The sequence below is a fragment of the Chinchilla lanigera genome, unplaced genomic scaffold (assembly GCF_000276665.1).
Source record: "Chinchilla lanigera isolate Chin_1 unplaced genomic scaffold, ChiLan1.0 scaffold00032, whole genome shotgun sequence".
Classification (NCBI taxonomy): Eukaryota; Metazoa; Chordata; class Mammalia; order Rodentia; family Chinchillidae; genus Chinchilla; species Chinchilla lanigera.
In genome coordinates, this window is record NW_004955433.1 from 1,218,299 (window position 1) to 1,240,470 (window position 22,172).

The 22,172-nt window shown below is 45.4% G+C and overlaps 1 protein-coding gene across 1 annotated transcript in view; it reads left to right on the forward strand.

The window, feature by feature from the left end:
- Shroom3 (shroom family member 3) overlaps nt 1–22,172 on the forward strand; it is a gene marked incomplete in the record, with an annotated part of 287,861 nt that overhangs the window by 82,710 nt on the left and 182,979 nt on the right. The window contains 1 exon segment of the mRNA XM_013516209.1: nt 15,329–15,483. Within this exon segment, the coding sequence (XP_013371663.1) occupies nt 15,329–15,483 (155 nt within the window).

Genomic DNA, 22,172 nt, shown 5'->3' on the forward strand with positions numbered 1-22,172 from the left:
GGTAAAATTGAGTAAATTGGGATGGAATGGGGAAGCTGAAGCAAGGAGGCACGAATACAGAACAGGGGCTCTTCCTGGAGGGGGCTGGGTCAGTGACTCTTCCTGGCTTTGTCCACAGCTGGAGGCGCCTGTCTCCCCGACAGTTGCAAGGTATCCCATTTTCTGCACTGGCTCCTTCGAGGGCCTAGCCCTGTCTGACTGCCTCTAATATTTCTAATATTTTTATCTAACTCAGCTGCCTATAACAGTTTCTGTGACTGTTCCATGTGTTGGGCCAAGATAGCTTTTGCTATGAATAGTGCAGCGGCATGAAGGAGGAGAGGGAGCGAGCCTGCTGGCTATTAGGGGAAGGGCACAGAGCAGAGAGCACAGCAGGTGCCAAGACCACATGGCAGATGTGCTCAGAGGCTCTCTGGGAAGCTGGCGGGGACTGGAGTAGCTCCTGGGGAGCAGTAGGAGGAGGTCAGGGAGATACAGGGGGAGAGACTGCTCGATCCTGGAGGGTCTCTGAGCTTTGACATGAAGTGGGTTGGGAAGCCACAGCTAGTTTGCACCTGAGGTATGCATTCTCACTTGGTTTTGAAAGAATGGCTGTGGGTGCTATGTTGAGCTACTTAGGCAAATGGTGTGAGTAGGATGAGGGACAGGGAGACAGTGACACAGGAAAACAGAAACTCCCAACCTGAACGATATCTGGGGCGAATTTGTGTTCTCTGAAATTGAAGAATGAATTTTAGGAACGACGGAGGTTGAGAGCAGAATATATTTATTGAGGGAAAGAAAGCTTCTGTCCAAGAGAGGGACAGAAGAGGGGCCCGAGGGGGTTGCCCAAGACTCTGTCTTTTCTAGGGACTTTTATGGAGCAAAATACGAGGTGAGGCAGGTCCAAGGTAGGGGAAAAATGGGAAATTACAAGGTGGGCATGAGGTGGGACAGAACTATGGTCAGCCAATAAGATTACAAGTGTAATACACTTGATCTTAGCCAAAAGGCCGAGAAGCGATACAAGTATAATAGTTGAGGTAAAATTGAGTGAACTGGGATCAAATGGGGAAGCAAGTCACATAGCAAGCAGACACGAATACAGAACAGGGACTTTTCCTGTAGGAGGTTGGGTTAGTAACTCTTTAAGGTGATTGCTACCTATTTAGAATATCAATTCCTGAGGTCCACCCCTAGGGAGGTATGTGGGTGCATTTGTTTAGTCCTTTGTCTTGAGGTCTGGCTCACAGTAAATACATCTCTATTTGCAAGGTATCTTGTCTTCCATTTGGCTCCTTCTAGGGCCTGGCCCTGTCTGACTGCCTGTGATATTTCTATCTAACCCAGCTGCTTATAACAATAACAACGGGACCCCAAGTAGAGTCCCACCAAGCAACCTGGGCAGAAGATGACGGTAGGTCAGAGCAGGTCAGCAGTGGTGGAGATGTAAGAAGATTTGAAGAGCAAACCAGGGATCCACTCCTGCCAAGCAGGTGCTCCACCGCTGAGCCACACCCCAGCCCTGGGGCATGTTTTGAAGGCAGAACAATTTAGGTAGTGCTGGAGGTTTTGTGTGTAACAGAAGAGAAGCATCTCAGTGCGTTTGGTGTTGGAAGTAGAAAGTTAGAGAAGATAGTGCTATTTGCCACAGGAGCAGACCTGAAGGGTGCACGTGGCACTGAATTGTAGCCTTGAAAACCTGAGGTGCCAAATAAACATCCCACTGCAGGGAGCTGAAGGCACGAGGTGAGAGTTCAGATGAGGTGAAGGCTGCAGGCTATTGGGATGTGGGGCTGGAATCTTCATTCATGATGGGGAATGTTTTTCCTGAGATGAGAACGCACCAATAAAGTGCGGAGCTGGAGGACCATCCCCGGAGCCGTGCTCCTGAGTAGGTGGCGAGACACAGGCAATGGTGCACACATGGAGGGGAAATGTAGCTGGCAGAACCCTAGCAGCCAGAAGCAGACACGGGATGTGGCCAGAGAGCTCCACATGGCGGTGCCAACGGGAGGAACTGTCTCCTGATCACATCTGTTTTGTGGTGAAGTAGAAAGCAAAGTCCCGCTAGGTCTGACAGTGAGGGGGAGAAATCTCGAGGGAACAGGAGAGGTGGCCTGAGGGTTTGCAGATGACTACAGGGAAGCATAGTAGGTGGGAATCTGATGACACAAGTTCAAGGGGGTGTGTGGCAGAGGTGACTTGATGGCCCAGCCTCCAACACTGTGCTGAGATCTCCTTTCCAGGAGTTTCCGCAGACCCTGCCGCCTTCAGGAGGGAGGAGGGCAACCCTGATCAGCAAGCAACCTTCCCTTGACCATAGGCTATCAGGTTAATAATATCCCTTAGCTATTGTGGACTGATCAGGTCCACAATCACCTAAATGAGAGTAAGGTGCAGGCTGAATAAAAAGAGGCAAATGGAATGATTTCAGGGCTCCAGGAGGATCAAAGCCCTCTCACAGAATTTAAGATTCACTAGGGGCTAAGACCAAGATTTTCTCTGGTGGACCGTATTTATTTGGTTATCAGAAGAAGGGAGGGGAGTACCCAAGAAGGGTGGAATCACTCAAGGATTTCGTTGTAGGGATGGTTGAAGTTATCAAGTTGGCTTCCAGATGAGTAGAGTCATTCTGACTGCTTACTTTTATGGTTTATATCCAGACGTCCCCAAAAGCCTTGGGAACTCAGTGGAGTGACTGGAAGAGGATTGGCCCATGGAGTGCTGTCCCTACCTTGGTAGGAGTGGGGCCTGGTCAGAAGAGGCGGTCATTGGGCTGTGACCCGAAAGGGTGCATCTACCTTCCTGGCAGCTCCCTCCACTTCCTGGCTGCCGTGATGTGAGCAGATTCCTTCCACCCAGGCCCTCCCCTGACACCTGTTCTGTGTTTAAGCCTGCTGCACATGGAAGATTCTGAAACATGAACCAAAACAAACCTCTCCTCCTGCCATTCTTTAGTGTTGAGCATTGAGGGATCTGAGGGAAGTGATCAAGATATGTTAGTGTACCACATTACGTTTCTCCAAATGTTTCAGAAAATGTTTCTAACCTTTCAAAATAATGCTGTGAGGTGCAGTGAAGAGGCTTCAGCATTTCTAATTTATGGAGGCAAATATAAAAGACTAACATTAATTAACATTCTTTGGGCATATAAGAGATGAGATTTTTCTAAATGCTTTGCATGCATTATTTGTTTAATCCTCCCAACAATCCTGTAAAGTATTGTTAACTGTATCACACAGGAAGGGAGACAGACACAGAGACATCAGATATCTTGCTAACTTCTAAGCTTGGGGCACAACTCGAACCCTGGCGGTGTGGTGGGGAAGCTTAGCTATCACACAGCCTCAGACAGGAGAAAAGTCAACACATCCCTGTTGCGAGCGGAGAAGGAAGAACTCCTGTTGCCAGTGACTGCTCAGATATCATTCAGGCCTCTGGAATCAATCTCATGTAGCTGACGTGGTCCACGGTGATGACTAGAGTGCTATTGCTGTCTCTGACAGGAGGGGAGCCTTCCCACTCCGTGTGAGTCTGATTACTTTGACACCTTGTAGCTCAGCCATCCCTGAGAAATTCTTTTGCAGAGACAAAGAAGTCAGCTCTTCTGCAATCACAGCATGAATAGCCACCCTGGTCATACTGTATTTCAGTCCTGCTTATTGCAAGCCAAGTTCCAATATTAATATTAAAACCAATACCACAAAACCATAAAATTTCTTGATATCATAAATCTAAAAATGTAGGGGAAACTTTGGGAAGCAAATACTTTGTGAGGAAAAAATCAGCCTCAGAATGATTGTGTGGCTCAGGAGGACTTTCCCTCAGGAAGTGAAAGAAGGTCTGGCCTAAGGCTGATAGATACCCATAAATGTAGAAATGTCTAGTTTTTCATGTTGTATGTAGCCTTTCCCGTAAGTGCTAGAGATTTTATAGCAAAGGCGTTTTTGTGGGGAGGAGAAGATCAAATGTTCAAAACAGCAAGTAGTTGTTATTTTTCTTTTTGCTGCTACTGATTTTGGTTTTTAACCTCTAGAATTTCTCTCAAACTAAGAGTAGGGGAAACAAAAGCCTGATTATATTAATGTCATTAACTTTGACATACAAATACAATGAAAGAAGAGTTGGTAATTGCTAGCCACAATGAGCTAGGATGTTTACGTGTGTATCTGTGTTAATTCACCTATTGTCCTATGAATCCTGTCCCTAATCAGTAATAACATGCATATAAAAACAGGTACCATATATGTGTCTGTGTGCATATATATTAGTTAATTATATATTATATATTAATATATAGTACGTTATATAATTATATATTATATATTAATAGATTAATTGGTTAATTGATTGATTAAAAATTTAAAGTTGTGATTACAACCATGTGCTAACCTTCAGAATGAAGAATGAATCAGGTTAACTCTTTTGGCCCCACTTTCTTTATAAAAGTTGAAGATATATCCATGTTTAGTTCTTTGTATTTTGCTTGTTCAAAAGATGTTCAAGTTAACTGTGCCACTGATTTACATTTTATTTGCTTCATGGATTAGTTGTCCACATCCATGCAGCCGACCGCAGAGAGGAGCTGGCGCCGTAAGGCTGTGTGAGTGGCCTTAGTTCCCAGCTGGCCTCTTCATTCCCGAATATTTTTGAGTTAGGAAGACTTTGTCTGTCTAAGAAACTTTGTAACTGTGGAAACATGGGTAGTGAATACCCAGACATAAAGAAAATCACACACATGAATGTATTTCTTGCAGTAAATCTCGTCTTTGAATTTATTGCTGTTTTCCTTTTGTGCAGACTCCCTTCACGGTTTCCTTTTTCCTTTTGAATTTCTGAAGAGTCACCTCAGATCTTGTGCAATAAGCAAATGGAAATAAGTATGAACTGCTCAGCTTTTTAATTACCCTCAAACTTTTTTTCTCAACACCAGCCACTTTAGGGAAGATGAATCTGGGAGCTTTTTTCAAGACAGCGAGGAAGGTTGAGGTGGCTTCAGTGAAGCTTGACGGTTATCCTACCTTTATGGTCAGTTCCTTTAGCCCAGGGAGCAGTCAATCACGAACTTCCGGTGTGTCTTGCATTTTCCTGTGTTGTAACTCATTTGGGTGTTCCAGAGAGTGTCACTGAGTGACTTCCTGCTCTGGGTCTCGCTCTGAAACAAAAGCTTCCTTTCGAAGGAAAGACTGTCTCCCATTTCATTTATAAATCAAGTTAACTCTTGTTCTTTGACTTTAAGAAAATAACCTCACTCCTCCTCCAAATACACTTCTTCCCTTGGCCTCTGCCATTGCCGGTGCAGGTGTTCCTGTGGTGGAAACACAGAAAAGTACTCAGTTTACTAAATGAAACTGTGCAATTCACGGAGCATGCCTCTGTGGAGTCCTTGGTATGTGGAGGAAGCTTCCATGTCTGCGTCATGCGATCCTCACACCACCTTGGGGTGGTGTCTTGCTGATCCTATGGTTAGGGGAAGGAGACAGACGTTCCAAGGAGATGCATGTTTTGCTCAATATGACCCAGTATGGGAAGGAGGATTCACACCATGCTGGTCTGACTCAGAGGAGTGTGGCTTTATACACCATGCTGTCTCCTCCTCTTTTGCCTCCCACCTACACTGTAAAACGTGGGAAAACGTAATGCATCTCCTATCTAAACAAGAGCAAAAGAAAGTGTGTGTGTAGTATTTAATATTAAATGGTATGTGTGTATTCCAACTTAAACTATGGAATTTCCCTGTCCTCACGAGGGACATGCAGAACAATCGTATCGATTTTTGATAGATGAGGGGCTCCCCCAGGGTCCTGCGGATGAAAGTCAGGATTATAGCACAGCTTCCTGACTCCAGCCGGCTGTTCTTTCTTCTCTGTAACACACACCATTTAATGCCCAGAAAAGGAACCTTCAACAGTGTAAACCTAATGATCTCGGGCTGGATGGGGGCGTGGGGGGATGGGAAGATTTGCGTCTGCATTCTTGTATAACGCAGTGCAAATCCCAGAAATGTTTCTCTATTTTATTTTAATGCCCAGCATTTAGTTCTGGGTTCCCCAAAATGCTGATTACTTTAATAGAACTTGAGAACTGGATGTGGACCCCGTGAGGAACTTTATTGTATCTCACTGTTCCCTTTCTATGGACAGTTCAAAACAAGAGTACCCACCAGGTTGTGAGTAATAGATAGAAAGCAACAAACAGCTTTGTTTAGGACTATTTGTGTGTGGTGCTGGGACTGAACTCAGGGCCCTGTGCCCGCTAGGCAAGTGCTCAGCCACTGAATTATACCGTAGCTCTTGAGAGAGAATCTTCATTATTTGTCTACTTGTGGTTTTATCTTTGTATATCTTGTGTGTTGCTTTAATACAATTATTGCACATATCAGAGAGCAAATTTCTCCCCAAATCACCAACTACACAAAACAGCAAGCTCGTTGCACACTGCACTACATTAACCATGAGTTACTGAATACCTGTCCTGCCCTGATCCTACCATGTCACCATGCGGCAGCGCAAGTAGCCAGGAAGGAAAAATGAATCAGTCCAGAGTGTGGACCTGTCCTGCCCCTGAAAAGCTCCTATGGCTGACCTGGACAGGATGAGCATGACTTGAACTAAACTCCAGACAGAGCTGACCCTGAGTGGAAAGCCTTCTGTGCTCAGTGCTGAGGGCAAAGCTGGCGGGGAGTCCATGAGCCCAGTTAGATGGAGCCCAGTACTGAGGGTCCACAGGAGAAGGGTCAGGGTGGAGAGGTGTGGGGCATCAGGTTCCTCTGCATGGGAAGGAGCAGATGAACAGCTGAGGAAGTGTCAGCCAGTCTGGAACGAGGATCTGGGGCTCTTCCCCTGCAGAAGGGTGGAGAGTGCAGGCTTTGAAGCAGAGCCTGGAACTGTGCTCCTAGCTCTCTCATTTGACCAGCAGTGCAGCCCTGAGCAAGCTATTTATCCTGAATCTTAGTATTCTCATCTACGTAAAGGGACGATTATAACTCCCAGAGCCCGCATGGTGACAGAGCTGAGGCAATACGCTCGTGGTGCTGGGGGCTATGGTGACAAGGCTTCCTCCATTCCCCAAGTTCCTACTGCGCACCTCCTACTGTGGGCCACGCTGTCCTGGGCCCCAAGGACCCAGCAGTGAGGAAGACAGATACAAGTCCCTGACCTCACAGGGCTGACACTCTGGGGGAGACAGGCACTAGGCAAGATGCTTGAGTAAAAGCAATAGGCCAAAGTAAGAGCTGAAGAAAAAAAATTGGGAAGGAAGATAAGTAGTATTAGGGGAGGCTACCATAGAGGGGGTGGGCGGGGTATGGCTCAGTGGTAGAGTGCTGGGCTTGTATGCAAGAGACCATGGCTTTAACAGCCAGCAGTGCAGGGTGGAGGTAGGAGAGGGGTAGCTTAGGAAAGGTGTCTCCCAGTCTTTCTATATTTGACTTTGTATAAAGACCTGGAGTGGGTAAAGCACTCCGCCTGTGGTCGAGGCATGAGTGTGTCTGGCTCGTGCCTGGAGGATCCCACACATCCGCTTCCCCCTGGAGGGCAGTAAGGAAGCTGAGGCGGAGCAGTGCAAGTGGAGAGATTAGGGGGCCACATCCACCAGGTCCTGCCACATGCAGGGAGTACCCGTGCCTGCTCAAGCATGGGCGGCAGGTGAGAACAGGGCTGTGGCCTGACCTGATCACGCGGGGCGGCTGCTAATGATGTGCCGAGGGCCACGTGACGCCATAGCCTGGGCAGAGGCGAGGGGCAGGGCTGGGAGGCAGAGGCACGGCACAGAGCCTGTCCCCGGAGGCAGTTCCATCCTCCTCTCTACCGGAGTAGAAGAATGAGTCTAGAAGTGTGAGAGCGCAAGATGGGCCCGGCATCCTGCTCTTCACGGGCCAGGTCCAGCGCCGCCTCGGGCCCTCACCACTCTCCTGCACACCCTGCCTCGGTGTGCTCACACCTCGGTGCAGGTACCACCAAGGCTGCTTGTTTCTTTAGATTCAGCTTCTCCGGTATTTGTCCAATAAATGTTTATTGATTGCCTCTGATGGGCAGACAGGCAGGCCGGTGCTAAACATGACCGCAAAATAAAGGGGGCGGGGGATATAGCTCAGTGGCAGAAGCGCTTGCCTGGCAAGCCTGAGGTCATGAGTTCGATTCCTGGTACCAAAAAACCAAAAACAAAACAATAAACATTACCGCAGTGTAAAATGCTGTAAACAGCTCAGAACCACCTCCTCACACGCATGCCAGGAAAAGGACAATCGGCTATCAAAACAAAAGCAGCTTGTTCCTGTGGGCGGGGCCAGCACAGGCTTTGAGGGGGAAGCTGAGCCCTGCAGGCTCCAGTGTGCCACACTCCTCCTTAGTTTGTTAGCTCAGGGGTATTTAACTGGTGACAGTCACATTCTTGGAATAAGTAAATTCTATGCAGGTGAAACTGAACAAACAGTGCCAGTGACCTCTCAAGTATTGGTCCAAAGATTTAAAATAATAAGCTTCATTTTTCACTGAATCCTGTTGACAGTATCAGCAGGGCACGGGGTTAGGAGTGTAATTCTCTTTGATGAAGAGTTCAAGAAGATTATTGTTAAATATTTTGTAAATATATTTTTAAAGCAAAGCCATAGCAATGATATTAGGTAAACCATGTGGATAACCAACAAAAACTTGGGATTTCACTATGATATTAGCTTCAGTGTAGCATCTTGGTTCATGAACTCCATTCTCTCCACAATTTTGGTTGCAAACTGAACTGGAAGAGGTCCAAATCAGATTTCCCCATAATGTCAATATTGAAAGTAACTGTTGAATTTGATTCAATTCTTGTCCTGGACAAATCTCAGCACCAAGAGACTTCCCAGGGCTACTCCTGTTTACTAGAAATTGCCTGACCTCCCAGGCAGAGTTGTTGATATGGATCAGTAGATGTTCCCTTTTAATAAGAAGGAATCCAGCCTTGATTTTTAATCATTACAGCTTCTCTGACATGCCACAGAATATGCATGCTTTTTTAAAAAATAAAAAGATGTGAAATATACTAAAAATAATTAGAATGTAAACTTCCGGGAAAAAAGGGGATGCAGTCTGCTCCCTTCATGATTCTTCCCCAGGCCTAGAGCAATGCATGACAAGGGGATGCTCAAAAAATACTTGTGGAATGAGCGAATGAACAGGTATTTCCCAAAGTCTCTAGGCTCAGGAGTTTAAAATCTAAAAGAGGAGATAGAAGATGATCAGAAGTAGCAATGGCAAAGCATCTGTGGAAAGCTTGGCTCAAGATAGGTAGCAATCAGAGGGGAGACAAAGGGAGATAGATTCTGTCAGGCCTGATAAAGAGAACTTTCATAACCGAGAAAGAGGGAGGAGGAGGAAGAAGAAGGAGGAGGAGGAGGAGAGGGAGGGGGGACAAGGAGAAGAAGAAGGAAGAGGAGGAGGAGGAGAAGAGGAATTATATAGAGAGATACATAGATAGATAGATGAATGAGAGAGAGAAAATGGGGGCTTATGGAAAAGATCAGTGGAGAAGAGATCTAAAAATCATCTCTGGTGCTACTCGAAACCTTGAGACTGCATGAATCACTGACAGACAGTGTGGAGAGATTTGGGAATTACAATATGTAAGAGAAGCTGGGCGTGCTAGTGCACATCTGTGATCCCACCGCTTTGCTAGGCCGAGGGAGAAGGGCTGCAGTTTGAGCCTAACCTGGGCGACTTAGGAACTTAGCAAGATCTTGTCTCCCAAAAAGAAAAAAAAAAAAGGCCAGGAATATAGCTCAGGATGAAGGCCCTGGGTCCAAGCCCCAGCACCAAGAAAAGAAAAGAGAGGGAGGAGAGAGGCCAGAGCTCATGGTAAGCACTTGCCCAGCATGTGTGAGGCTCTGGGTTCAATTTCCAGTGCACACACATACACAACAGCAACCACCCTGCAAATCCTGCAGCAAATGCCCAACTAATGTTTGATAAATAAAAGGCATTTGGGGCTGGGAATGTAGCTCAGCGGTGGCATACTTACCAAGCATGTGTGACTCCCTGGGTTGCAACATCAAAACAAAAAACTTATTTCAAAAACTCATCCCACCTGTCAGTTTCATGAGCAGTGATATCAACTGACTTTGTAAACGTAAGCATTTGGTTTTACTTTGTTTTTGAAATGGAGTCTTGCCATGTTGTCCAGGCTAGACCTCAACTCCTGGGCATGAATGATATCCTGCCTCAGCCTCCAGAGTGGCTGGAACTACTATGCGTGCCACTAAGCCTGGGTCAAGGCACGCATTTCTTTCTTTTTTTGGCGGGTGCCAGGAATCAAACTCAGGACCTTCTGCTTGCCAGACAGGTGCTTGTGCCACTGAGATATATCCCCAGCCCAAGGCATGTGTTTGAAACCTGAAAGTTTAGTGCAAAGCAAAGATTTTGTGAGAAACTCTGTAAATGCAGAGGACTATAGAAACCATTTCTGAGAACAGTGAGCAACAGTGAAATCATAGCATTCTTTTTTGTAATGTTTGCCTTCACATTAAATCAGTTATGAGAAAGAAGGACACGATATAAACAACATAACGAGCTTTCTTGGCTTCCTTTTTCCTACAAAAATTGATCATTTCCCAGGTCTCATTTTACTGAACTGTTGACGAATCCTGTAGCAGGGATTCTATCCACAAGCAGCACCTTGAGTAGAGCCTGTCTATTGCTTCCGGCATTGTGCCAACTTTTTTCTCTGTTCTTGCTCAGGAAATGCTGTTGGATCCGAAACTCTGCAAAGTGTGCTGGTGGGAGTTAGGGGGCCCATGTTTCTATCTTCGGAGCTCAGGATGCAGGGCAGGAAGAGTGAGTTTGTGGGCAGGAGAGGCTCAGATGGAAAGAACTCTGATGGAAGGTGTAGGGCACCATGGCAGAACATCACAGTAGTACAAAAACAATGACTTCCTGAGATGGCATGTTATAGTTTAGGCATTACTCTTTTTTCCCAGTAATGGGGATAGGATCTGGGAGTGCTGTACCACTGAGCTACATCCTCAGCATGCCCCCCTTTAAATTTTGAGACAGGGTCTCATTAAATTGCCCAGGCTAGGCTGGAATGCACCTCCCTCTTGCCTCAGCTTCCATAGTCCCCAGAATTACAGACACACACCACTGCATCTGGTGTATTATTTTATTCATTTGATTCTCTGAAAATGGGGGAAAGAGGGCTTACATTTGTTTATATATTTACCTACGCATGCAGTGCTGGGGATTCAGCTCGGGGTCTCATGCACGCAGGACAAGTACTACACCACTGGGCTACACCCTCCGCCCCAGGGATTACTGCTTAAAGGACAGATTTCGGGGGCAAGGGAGGTGGGTGGATACTGATGAGCTTCCTGGAAATCTTTGGAGGAGATGAAATTGAAAGTTGACCTCAAAGGATGGGTTGTAATTACTGCTTAGCTTTACTGAGTGCATATTAGATGCCAGGTACTGTTTCACCGCTTCACTTGTATGAACTCATTTGATCCTCCCAATATATGTGGAAAGTGACTTTACAGAAGCAGAAGCTGAGGTACAGCAAGATTAAGTAACCTACTCAAAGCACAGCTTCCTTGTAAGCAACAGGGCCATGCAGTGTGGCTCCAGAACGCCCACTTCTGAGCTTCTGACCATTACAGGTCTTACAGACCTTGCAGGTGGCTCCAAAGCAGGGTGGGAAGGGAAGAGGGTCCCAGGCAAAGGAAGCAGAGCAGCTGATATGAAGGCCTGAAGGTGAGTGTGAGCAGTGTGTGAGGGCAGCTGTGAATTTGCAGAAGGTTGCCTGGGAAGCAGGCGAGGATGGCAGTGGGCAGAAAGCAGCAGGACAAACCTCCCCCCAGGATGGTTGCATCCACTGGGTTACATTTACACTGTAAGTACTATGCAGCGAGTAACTGAGATGTCTGGGCGATTTTATGAATGGCGGTGTCTTCATGATATGTAATTTACAAAGACAGCAGCTGTCACTGTGGAGGTTTTACGAGAAGCCAGGAACTGCTTGTTGCACTTCTTTGGCTGCTTTCCTTACTGCTGGGCAGCTCTGCAGGGCAGAGGGTTCCTTAATCCCCCCTAGGTGGGGGAGGCTGAGGCTCAGGGAGAGTAAACAGCATCCCCACTTCGAGTCCGTATGACTTCACCAACTTTTTTTTTTTTTCTCTCTCTCTCTTTTTTTGGTCTTTTTCCGGTACCAGGAATTGAACTCACGACCTTACGTTTGCCAGGCAGACGCTGTGCTGCTGAGCCAAATCCCCAGCCTACTTTGCCAGCTCTTCCTGCCTCACTTTGATGCCTCTCTGTCTTGGGCCAAAAGAGGTTTTTGAGGAGGTGTGTAAAGTGTGCTGTCATTTTTGTAAAAAGGAAGAAGAAAAGTTCATTAATGAGCCACGAACAGTTGTTACTTTCAGAAAGTAAAATGGATGAAGCCATTCCTTTTGCCCTTACAAACTTTGTGTTTTATTCCCATCCATTGTAATAAATTAACATATAAATTACTTTCATTGCTGAAAGTGAGGCAACAGCCAAATTTATAAATTTAGACTAATGTATTCTAAAATAGACGTTATTTGAACTGTTTCATATATTTTAAGATCTGTTGAAGATTTTTAAACATGTGGCAGCTCTGCAGAGTAATTATGGAGAAAAGAATATGCAAGATGTGATCAAGCAATGCAATGAACGCTTAAACCCTTTTTTATTTGTTTTGTTTTTGTTTTTGTTTTTTTTGTTTTTCTCTGGTACGGGCAATCAAACTCACGACCTTGCGCTTGCCAGGCAGGCGCTGTGCCGCTGAGCTAAATCCCCAGCCTCCTTTTTAAAAAACTTATTACAATAAAAGACACATTACCAGTAATTCCCTCCAAAATACTCTTCCTTGCTGCCAACACACTTCCCTATTATTCTTGCCACTTTCTGAAGCACTTCTGCAAATCCTCTTGTGTGAGTGTCTTTACTTGCACTGTGCTGGCTACCTTGATGTCCTGAATCCATTCAAAACATTTACCTTTTATGGTCATTTTGACTTTGGAGAAGGGCCAGAAGTTGCACCATGCCAGATCCAGTGAATAAAGGGGAAGAGGCATATTGTAATTTTTTACTAGCCTGCCTTTCTGTTGGATGGGACTTGGTAGCAGCATTCACTACATGTTTAACCACAACTTGTTTATTTTTATTTTTATTTTTATCAATACCTGTTCATCATACATGATGATTACGTTCATCAAGGGGAGCTGGTACAGGTACAGAAGACATCTTAATTCTTTTTATGTTTAATCACAACTTATAAAGACACTCATGAAAAAGGACTTCCAGAACTGCTTCAGAAAGCAGCAAGAAAGATGGGATAGGTGCTTTTGAAGCAAAAGGGGTTATTTTGAGGGGGTTAAGTGGCAATGTATATTTTACTGTAATGAATGTTCTTGTAAAAATTTAAACATTTACTGTATATTTTTATCACCCCCTGTAGGTCAAGTTTTATTTTCTCTTTTCTGTTGCTTTATTTGCTCCATTGTCTTCCCTTTCATCATTGCTGACATCACACAGGGCCATGGGGAGGTGGCTGTTGAGCAGCCATGTTCCCTCTATTTGTTTCCACAGCGCATGATTAACTACTGCACTACCTCACTCACCTGTTATCCTTCTTGTCTGCGTCCCTTCCCCACCTGCACTGAAGACACCAGAAGAACGAAGGTTTTTCTTCTGTTTTGTGCACTGTCAAAGCCCAAGCAGTAGAATAGTTTGTGGAACACTGCAGATGTTTATTATCTTTGCTGAATGAATTATAATTTTAAAATAGATTTCTAAAAATAATTGTAGCTTCCTGCTTCATAGCTTTTTTATTAGTGCGTATTAGTTATACAGGTTAATGGGTTTCATTCTGGCAAATTTGTATGTGTACATAACTTACTCTCTGAGTTACTTTCTCATTGCTGGGATTAAAATACCTGACAACCACAAGTTAAAGGTGAAAAGGTTATTTTAGTTCACAGTTTTTAGAAACCCATTGGCGGGGGCTCTGTAGTTGGCTGGCTCCAAGGAAGGAAAGCAAGGCAGAGGAGAACCAGTGTATGGCATGGGAGACAAGAAGCAGCTAGCAGTAATCCTTCCTTTCCCTTTTTATTCCACTGAGGCTACAAGCCTATTGGTTGGTGTCATCCACACCCGGGGTGAGCCTCCCCCATTATGAACAATCAGAACCTGCTAAACCAATTAGTGGACTAATCTAGTTATCACACACATAATCCAGTATCACACACCCATTATCCAGCCACTCCCCAAAATCTCCATGTATGAATGCATGAGGCTGTATTTATTTGCTTTTTTGAGGCAGGGTCTCGCTATGCAGTTCAGGCTGACCTTGAGCTCACTTTGTAGCCCAGACTGGTCTCGAACTCGCAACGATCCTCCGGCCTCAGCCTCCCGAGTGCTGGGATTACAGGCATGAGCCACCATGCCCAGCTGCATGAGGCTTTATATCTGGTAAAGCCATAACAAATACTTTGATCATTTTAAAGAGAAATTTTAGGTTGACAGTAAAATTAAGCAGAAGGCACAGAGATGTCCTATGTGCCTCCTTTCCCACCCATGCACAGTCTCCCATACCAACATTCCTCACCAGATTGGTACATTTGTTATGAAGGCTACGTGAATAGGTCATTATCACCTAAAGTCTATAGTTTACATTAGGGTTCACTAGTGTCATACAACCTATAGATTTTGACAAGTGAACAAATGACATGGGCCCAATGTACCCACCATGCAGAATCATGTACAATGAATAGATTCATTTACTTAAAAATCCTCTACACTCTACTTACTCATCTATCCCTCTTCCTTCACCACTTGTAACTATAGATCTTTTGTCTCCACACAGAATGTCATAGGGTGCTTCTTTTATTTAGGGAAAGGCATCTAATATTCTTCCAGCTCTTTTCCTGGCTCGGTAACTCATTTCTTTTTACTGCTGAATAACAGCCCACATCTGTATCATTTTACTTCTCCAATGAATTCTATTTTTAGATCAAAGGTGAAATAAAAGGAACTCAACTTCTAAATTAATAATAGAGTTGCTCCAGGTAGCCTTGGGAGCAGGAGAATAAAGGGTGGGAAGTGGCCCCTGGATGGAAGCTGTGTCCATTCACCCCTTCCGCTCCTGTTCCCAGCTGCCTGTTCTGGGCAGCTAGGTGCTGGGTACTGGCAGCTGTGGGAGACAGGAGCCTGGCCCTACCTTCTCCACCTTGTCCTCTGGGTGGGTGCAAGGGGTGCAACCACAGCTTGTCTGGGGGCTCTGCAGGAGTCCAGGCAGGGCTCAGCCAAATGACCCCAGGTGGCACAGAAGCTCATTTGTGGCTCTCTCTATGCAGATCGAAGAAGGGGGCAAAGCTGACTTGGTGAGCTCCAAACTACAAGCTGGGGACGAGGTTGTTCACATCAACGAGGTGGCATTGAGCAGCTCCCGGAGGGAGGCCGTCTCCCTGGTGAAAGGATCCTACAAGACGCTCAGGCTGGTTGTGCGCAGGTAGGTGTCTTGCCTCCATCCTGCTGCTCCTGTCACCTTGGTCTCCCTGCCCTGTCTAACCTGGGGGGAAAAGCACAGGGTTGGTCGCTTGAGTTCAGACTTATGTGGGCGGGGTTTCCTGTGCCTTTTTTTCTTTCCCTTTCTTTTCTCCCACTTGTTGCATGTGAGGTGGAAATGGGGTGGTGACATGGCAGCCTCTGCATGCCTGTCTTTGGAAGCACTCCTTTTCCTAGTGAGCTACGGCTCGTCACAGAGTGGCCTCACAGTACCTCCCAAACTTCCAGGTGATGGGAAGTGACGCTTATCCCAGAGGCCATCAGTTCTCAGATACTGTGTCTCCTGGGACTAGAGAAGTGATTGGTGTAGAGGTTTAGGTGCTATTCTTTTAGCCACAGCTATTGCCAGAGTTCATCAGAACAGGCGGTTCCTCTTTTGTGTTGTCTTACGATTTCAATAGTGGCGACTCCTCTGTTGGAAAAGGCTTGGTTACAATGAGTTTTAATGCCTTAAAGTAACAAGCCTTGCACTCCTACGAAGCAGTTCTCGGTGGAAGGGATTCTGTATGGAAAAGGGAAGGGAATTAACATTTTTAAGATTTTTTTTATTACAAAGCAAGCACTGTCTAAAGACTTTCACATATATTAGCTCATGTGATTAACACGAGAACCCCTGGAGACAGCTGTCACTAGCTCCACTGTCCCCGAGAGATTAAGTAAATTGTTGCAGCGAGCAGAGCTGGTAAATGGAAAAGCAGAGCAGCCCACTTGCCTGGTACTGCTCCATCGTGTCACTGAGTGTCATTGTCTTGACCTACTAAGCCCCAGGCCCACACAGTTTGGGTCTTTCTGCATTGATCAGGTTTTATCTGCCTTATATGGCAACTAATGTTATGGCATTTGAGGATGTTCTGGTCAGCTAGAACTGTACAAGTCATCGATTGGGCCCTATTTTCAGGCTGTGGAAAACAAGGGGGTCCCCCTCACACCACAGATGGCTACTGTGGCAACCTTGACTGCTGTCTTCATTATGAATCCTGACTCAGGGCAACAGCAGCTCCTCCCAACCACAAAAGTCAAAGCCACGCCCTGGCTCTGGTCACTCTGCCAGTGGCTCTGCGCAAAATCACCAGAGTCAGATCAGCCCTGGGTCTACACTTCACGGCTATTGTCTCCCACCTGTGGGCCTTGGGACAATTCCTTAACCTCACTAAAGATTAAGTTTCCTCCTCTTTAAGTGATGATTAAAATACTTTATATCAAGATATGGAAACAACCTAAGTGCCCATCAAATATGGAGTGGGTAAAGAAAATGTGTATGGTATATATACATACATGTATAAAATATTATTTGTTATAGAACTATATATAACACATAGTATTTATGCATACATATATCATTATATAACATGCATATAAATACATATGCTAATATACCATGTATACTATTGTGTATAATATGTTGCATATAATATATTGAATAAATGTATTATATTATATGTTGTATTATAATATACATTATATAATATGCTCACATACCAGAATATTGTTTGGCCATGAAAGGGAAGGAGATTATACCATTTGACAACATGGAAGAAACCGAAGGACATCGTGTAGAATGAAGTAAACCAGGCACAGAAGGACAAATCCTCCGATCTCACTCATATCTGAGAGTAGAATACATGGTTGCCGGGGGATGGGCACGGGAGACGTGGAGAAAGGCTGGTCAAAGGATATGAACTTTTGGCTGTAAGTTCTGGGGGTCAAACAGCCCAGTGACTGGAGTCAGTCATACTGTTAATAGTACTGTCATGCACCCGCAGCCGTCTTTGAGAGCAGATTTAAGCACCTGTAAATACACAGACACGGACACGCGAGTGTGACTGTGCAGTGATTGATTTGCCTGTGGTGATCTAACATAATGCTCACACGCATCGAGTCAGGGCTTCCTCCACTTTGAATGTTCACAGTCGGAATGGAGGAGTCGCAAGCACCAAGCCCAGGCCCGCCATACACTAAGCACACCTCTGCCTCTGGGCTGCGACAACCCCGCTGGCTACGTACAGTGGTTATTTGTCACTTATGCTTCAGTAAAGGCTTGGGGAAAGACCAGCCTCCTAACAAGATGATTGTACAGGTTACGTGGAACCCTCTACCCCAGGCACATCCAACCTGTGCCCTGCAGTCTTTGGCCACATGCAGCCCTGCACAGCTGGCAATGTGGCCCCACAAGAGGGTGCACTTGCGACACTACGATGTCATTTTCAGCAAAGTTCTTGTGACTCCATTGCACAGTGCTTACACACAGACTGCGCAGGTGACAGTGGAACGCCATGGTGGGACTGGGGGTTACAGGCAAACTCTGCCTCCTGTGCCCACCGTGTATAGGCTGTGCGATTGAAACCCGTGTGTATCAGATGTGTCTTGCACGTGCTTGACTTGGCAAGCAAATGTAGTGATTACCAGTGATGGTATTTCAACCCACCTATGTATGTGTATCCCTGTAAAGATGGGGTAATTGTTATTAAGCAGATAGATATGTAAGTGATTATTAAGCTGGGGCATGTTGTGCGGTTTTATAAAATAGCTTGACAAGTTAAAATATATCTTAAAAAGGAAGTTTTGTTTCCTATATACATTAACTGTATTATGTATTTCATATGCCGCTCAAGACAATTCCTCTGCACTCAGTGCAAGCCAAGAGGTTGGTACACTAGTGCTCTCCATGTTAACAGAAGATCTGCTGTTATTTACACTGTTGTTGGCCAGCTGTACACATAAGCCCATTCCTCTTGATCAAGATTTGAGCAAAGCAAGCATTCATTTCAAACCTGGGCACTGACTTTTCAAACAGATGGGTAGAAAGGCTCAGATCTCAGGCCCATCCCTCGTGTCCCAGAGGGCTGAAGGTTTGAACTCACCTTGGCTTTGCAACCAGACCCATTATGAGAGTGCTGGCACTTATGAGCTGAAGGCAGCTGGTGGAATGTGCATGCCTGATGTGTCTGTGATGGCCCCTGGATGGCGAGGGGCTAACCCTGGAAAGATCCTGTTTCCTCTGCTGAAGAGTAGTCACCTGCTTTCTAGATGTGCTGTGTAGGTGGTGAACACATGCGATTTGAATTATTTCTTCTAGCAGGCCTTTTGGAAATACAGTCCTGAAGTTGAAATCTGGTTTCATCATTTGCAAATTACGTGAACTTGGACCTCTCTAAGCCTCAATTTCCTCGTTTGTTAAAATAGAAATAATTGGTAGAAATTAATTGTAATAGAAATAATTATTATAATGTTATAATAGAAATAATAATTCCTGCCTCATAAGGGCATTGTAAGGTTTTTAATGGCTAAAGCCATTAAAACTACACTAAGTGTGTAGTAGATGTGCAGTATTTCATCATTATCTGGACTGTTTTAGCGAGAGGCATGCGTAGTATGCAGGCGCATTGCCGTATTATTAGGTAGGCTGGCCGGCTGGGTGTCCAAAGCCCCCTTTATTTCTGTGGCAAACTCACCACCATGTAAGGGCTGCCCTGCTTAGAGGTTATGACCACCCCAGAACTCATGGAGGTTAGGAGTATCAAAACTCACAGGAGACTGAAGGATATAATCCAGAGTGCCAGTGCGTTAACTCATTTTGAAAAAGACAAGTGAGCAAAATATCCCAAATGGGCCAAAAATCAGTGTCCTTTACCCCTAAGGAAAAGGAATGGCAAGTCCTCCGGAGTTTGCATGGTGGTCTCAGACTCAGACTGAGGAGAAGCGACCCACCGGGGCCAGTGTGGCGGCACCCACCTTGACTACCAGATGGACTGCCTGGCTATTAGGGGACTTGGCTGCTGCATTTCGGGGCCTTTTCCTTCTGGATTCCAAGGAGTCATGATGCCTCACTCCTCTGTGGGTCCACACCAAATCCTCTTTCTGACTGACACATTCCTTCTTTAGATATGCTAATGAAATCAGTAATGTTACTGAGCAGTCCTGCACTAGGCTGCTGGTGTGGGAAACATTTTGCCTCAAAGACACCGACTGAGTTTCTCTCATCTATTATGTATTGATTTTTATAGCTGAGTGCTCTGAGTTTGAGGAAAAGGAGTCTATCCTTACTTCTCACCCATACTTAGCCACAGGGATCATGAACATGATTCCGGAGGCGTGGACAGACATTCCTCCCCCTACCTCTCAGAGGTCCCAGTAGAAGCCTCTTTGGTCAGATTAATCTGAGCTGTCACTTGCCTGAGAAGTCTTGTCTTTATCCTTTGGCATCTATCATTGTCCTGAGCTTCCATTCCCCTCAGTTTAATTCATGACAGAATGACTTGTGATAGTTCATGTATCAGCCTTCTTTTTTCCTAAGTGAGCTCCATAATTAAAAGAAAAGATCAGGATAACTTCTTGGAAACCTAATGAGGGTGGAAGTCTGTTTTGTGGAGAAATCGAGTATATAGCCAAAATTCCTGTATCTGTACCCTGGCTTTACCTGCCTCTTTTGAGGTTATTTTTGTTAGGTGAGGACAATACCTCCTGAAGGACTTCACAGCCATCATTAAAACACCAAGAATGCAGAGCACAGTTCTGATGTTTATATAAGTTTGGGGGACATCTGAGCCAGTGACTAAAAACAAAAGGAGAAACACCCTTCTGAAGGCTACAGTGACAGGAGAGCTGTGGGTCGAAGACCGTAGCAGATCTGCTGACCCCGAGGAAGAGTGGGGCTCCCTCCACAGCAGGGACAGGGACTGTGTCTGCGCTGGGGACACACAAGGGAAGGTCTGCAGCTGCTGGTGGGTGCTAGAGAAGAAATGGTAAAGTATGGGGCAGAGAAAGGACTTTTGGAAAGGAAAATAAACATCTCTCAGTTGGAAGAAACCTTTGTGGAATGCGGGGACAAGACAAAAGACGTTAATTAGGAAAGCAGACTCAGACACACAAATAGAGTCAACGCTCCAAACCCTCTCTGAAACCCACACAGACTTTGTGGGCAGATGTGCGTAAAAGCTTGTCTGAGGGTCAGTAGACCTTCAAAATGGAAACCGGTGGACTAAAGAAAGGGATTCCTTGGGCTGGGGATATAGCTCAGCGCTCACCTGGCAAGCGCAAGGTCCTGAGTTTGATTCCCGCTACCAAACAAGAAAACAAGAAAGGGATTCCTGGTTTGCCATCCCTGAGTTGTGCAATGTGCTTTTAGTATAAGGAGTGTTATTATGCTGTTGGAAGATAACCTATAACTTACATTTGAAAAGTAGGAGGCTGCCTTTCCCCTCCAAAACAGACTGTTGGGGGTATATTCACCTAAAACTTTTAAAAATGTAGCTAACAGTCGAACCCATTGCCCTAAGTGAGCTAGAGGACTGCTGTACTGCTGAGCTATATCCTCGGTCCTGCACACAGATTTTCACCTTGAGTTTGGACTCAACTTCCCACCCAGAATCAGATCATCAGAATGGTATTTACCCATTGAATCTGTGATCTCAATTCTATTCTTTCTCTGACTTTCCTTGGTAGTTCCAACCTCCCAGCCTTCTGCCTCGAGGTACTATTTTTGCCAAATGCCATCCTACTCCTAAACTTGGCATCAGTGAGTTTGTTGTAGTTGGTAAAGAAAAATTGGCAGCCATATTTCATGGTAGGTTTTGTACTTTGTTTGTTTGGATACAGGGTTTCCCTGTGTAATTCAGGGGGTCTTGAATTCACTTTGTAGTTCAGGCTGGCTTGGAAATCTAGATTCTCCTGCTTTATCCTCCTAGGTGCTGGGGTTATGGGTGTGCGCCACCACGCCTGGCTCCCTTGGTGCTTTTGACACATCTCATGACAGCCATGTGAAAGTCAGAGAGGATGCAGGAGGTGGTGGTGGAATTAGACTGCCTGAGTTTGAAGTCTTATGGCACCAGATACTAGTTCTGTGATCTTGGGCAAATCCTTTTCTTTTCTCTCCTTCTTTCCTTTCCTTTTCTTTTTTCTTTTCTTTTCTTTTTTTCTTTCTTTTCTTTTCCTCCTTCTCTCATTCTCTCTCTCTCTCTCTCTCTCTCTCTCTCTCTCTCTCTCTCTCTCTCTCTTAATGGTCCTGCCTCATCATCCCACAATGCTTGGGTTATAGGCTTGTGCCACCTTACTTGGCTCTTGGCCAAATCATCCAGTCTCTGTGAGGCTTAAACAAGAAGTGTGTGGGTACAGTATTTAGTATGGTGATTATAGCATGAACCAACTAAACATAAACTGCACATCTTTTAGGAAAATTACCGCTTTGAGAAGTCCTGTCTTGATCTCTGGGTTTACCACCACCCTTGGGCCCACACTCCCCTGAGCGAAGCAGCCCACTCCTCCAAGGCTGAGCGGAACATTTGCTCTTTCCACTGGTTGGGTGACAGGACTGGAATGGAATGGTGTGGCTGCTCATAGGTCAGGTCTCCCTCATCCTTATTTCTTCACTGAGTTTCGCAGCTCACCCAGGATTTGCAAGTCAATTATCTTGAAAGAAGTATCTTGTAATGAACAGAGTGCTTTTTAAGGCCCTCTTAGTGGATATGAAATTAACTCTATTTACTGTTAATAAAAATGGTTGGGCAGAGCAGCTCCTTTCCCAACTCATGGTTCCCAGAGAAAATAATTTGTTAGACTGGAGCACCTGCTCCACATCTTCACAGTTTTGCCACCCCTCCACCCCAGTGGCCTGACTGTTTCCTGAAAATATATTTT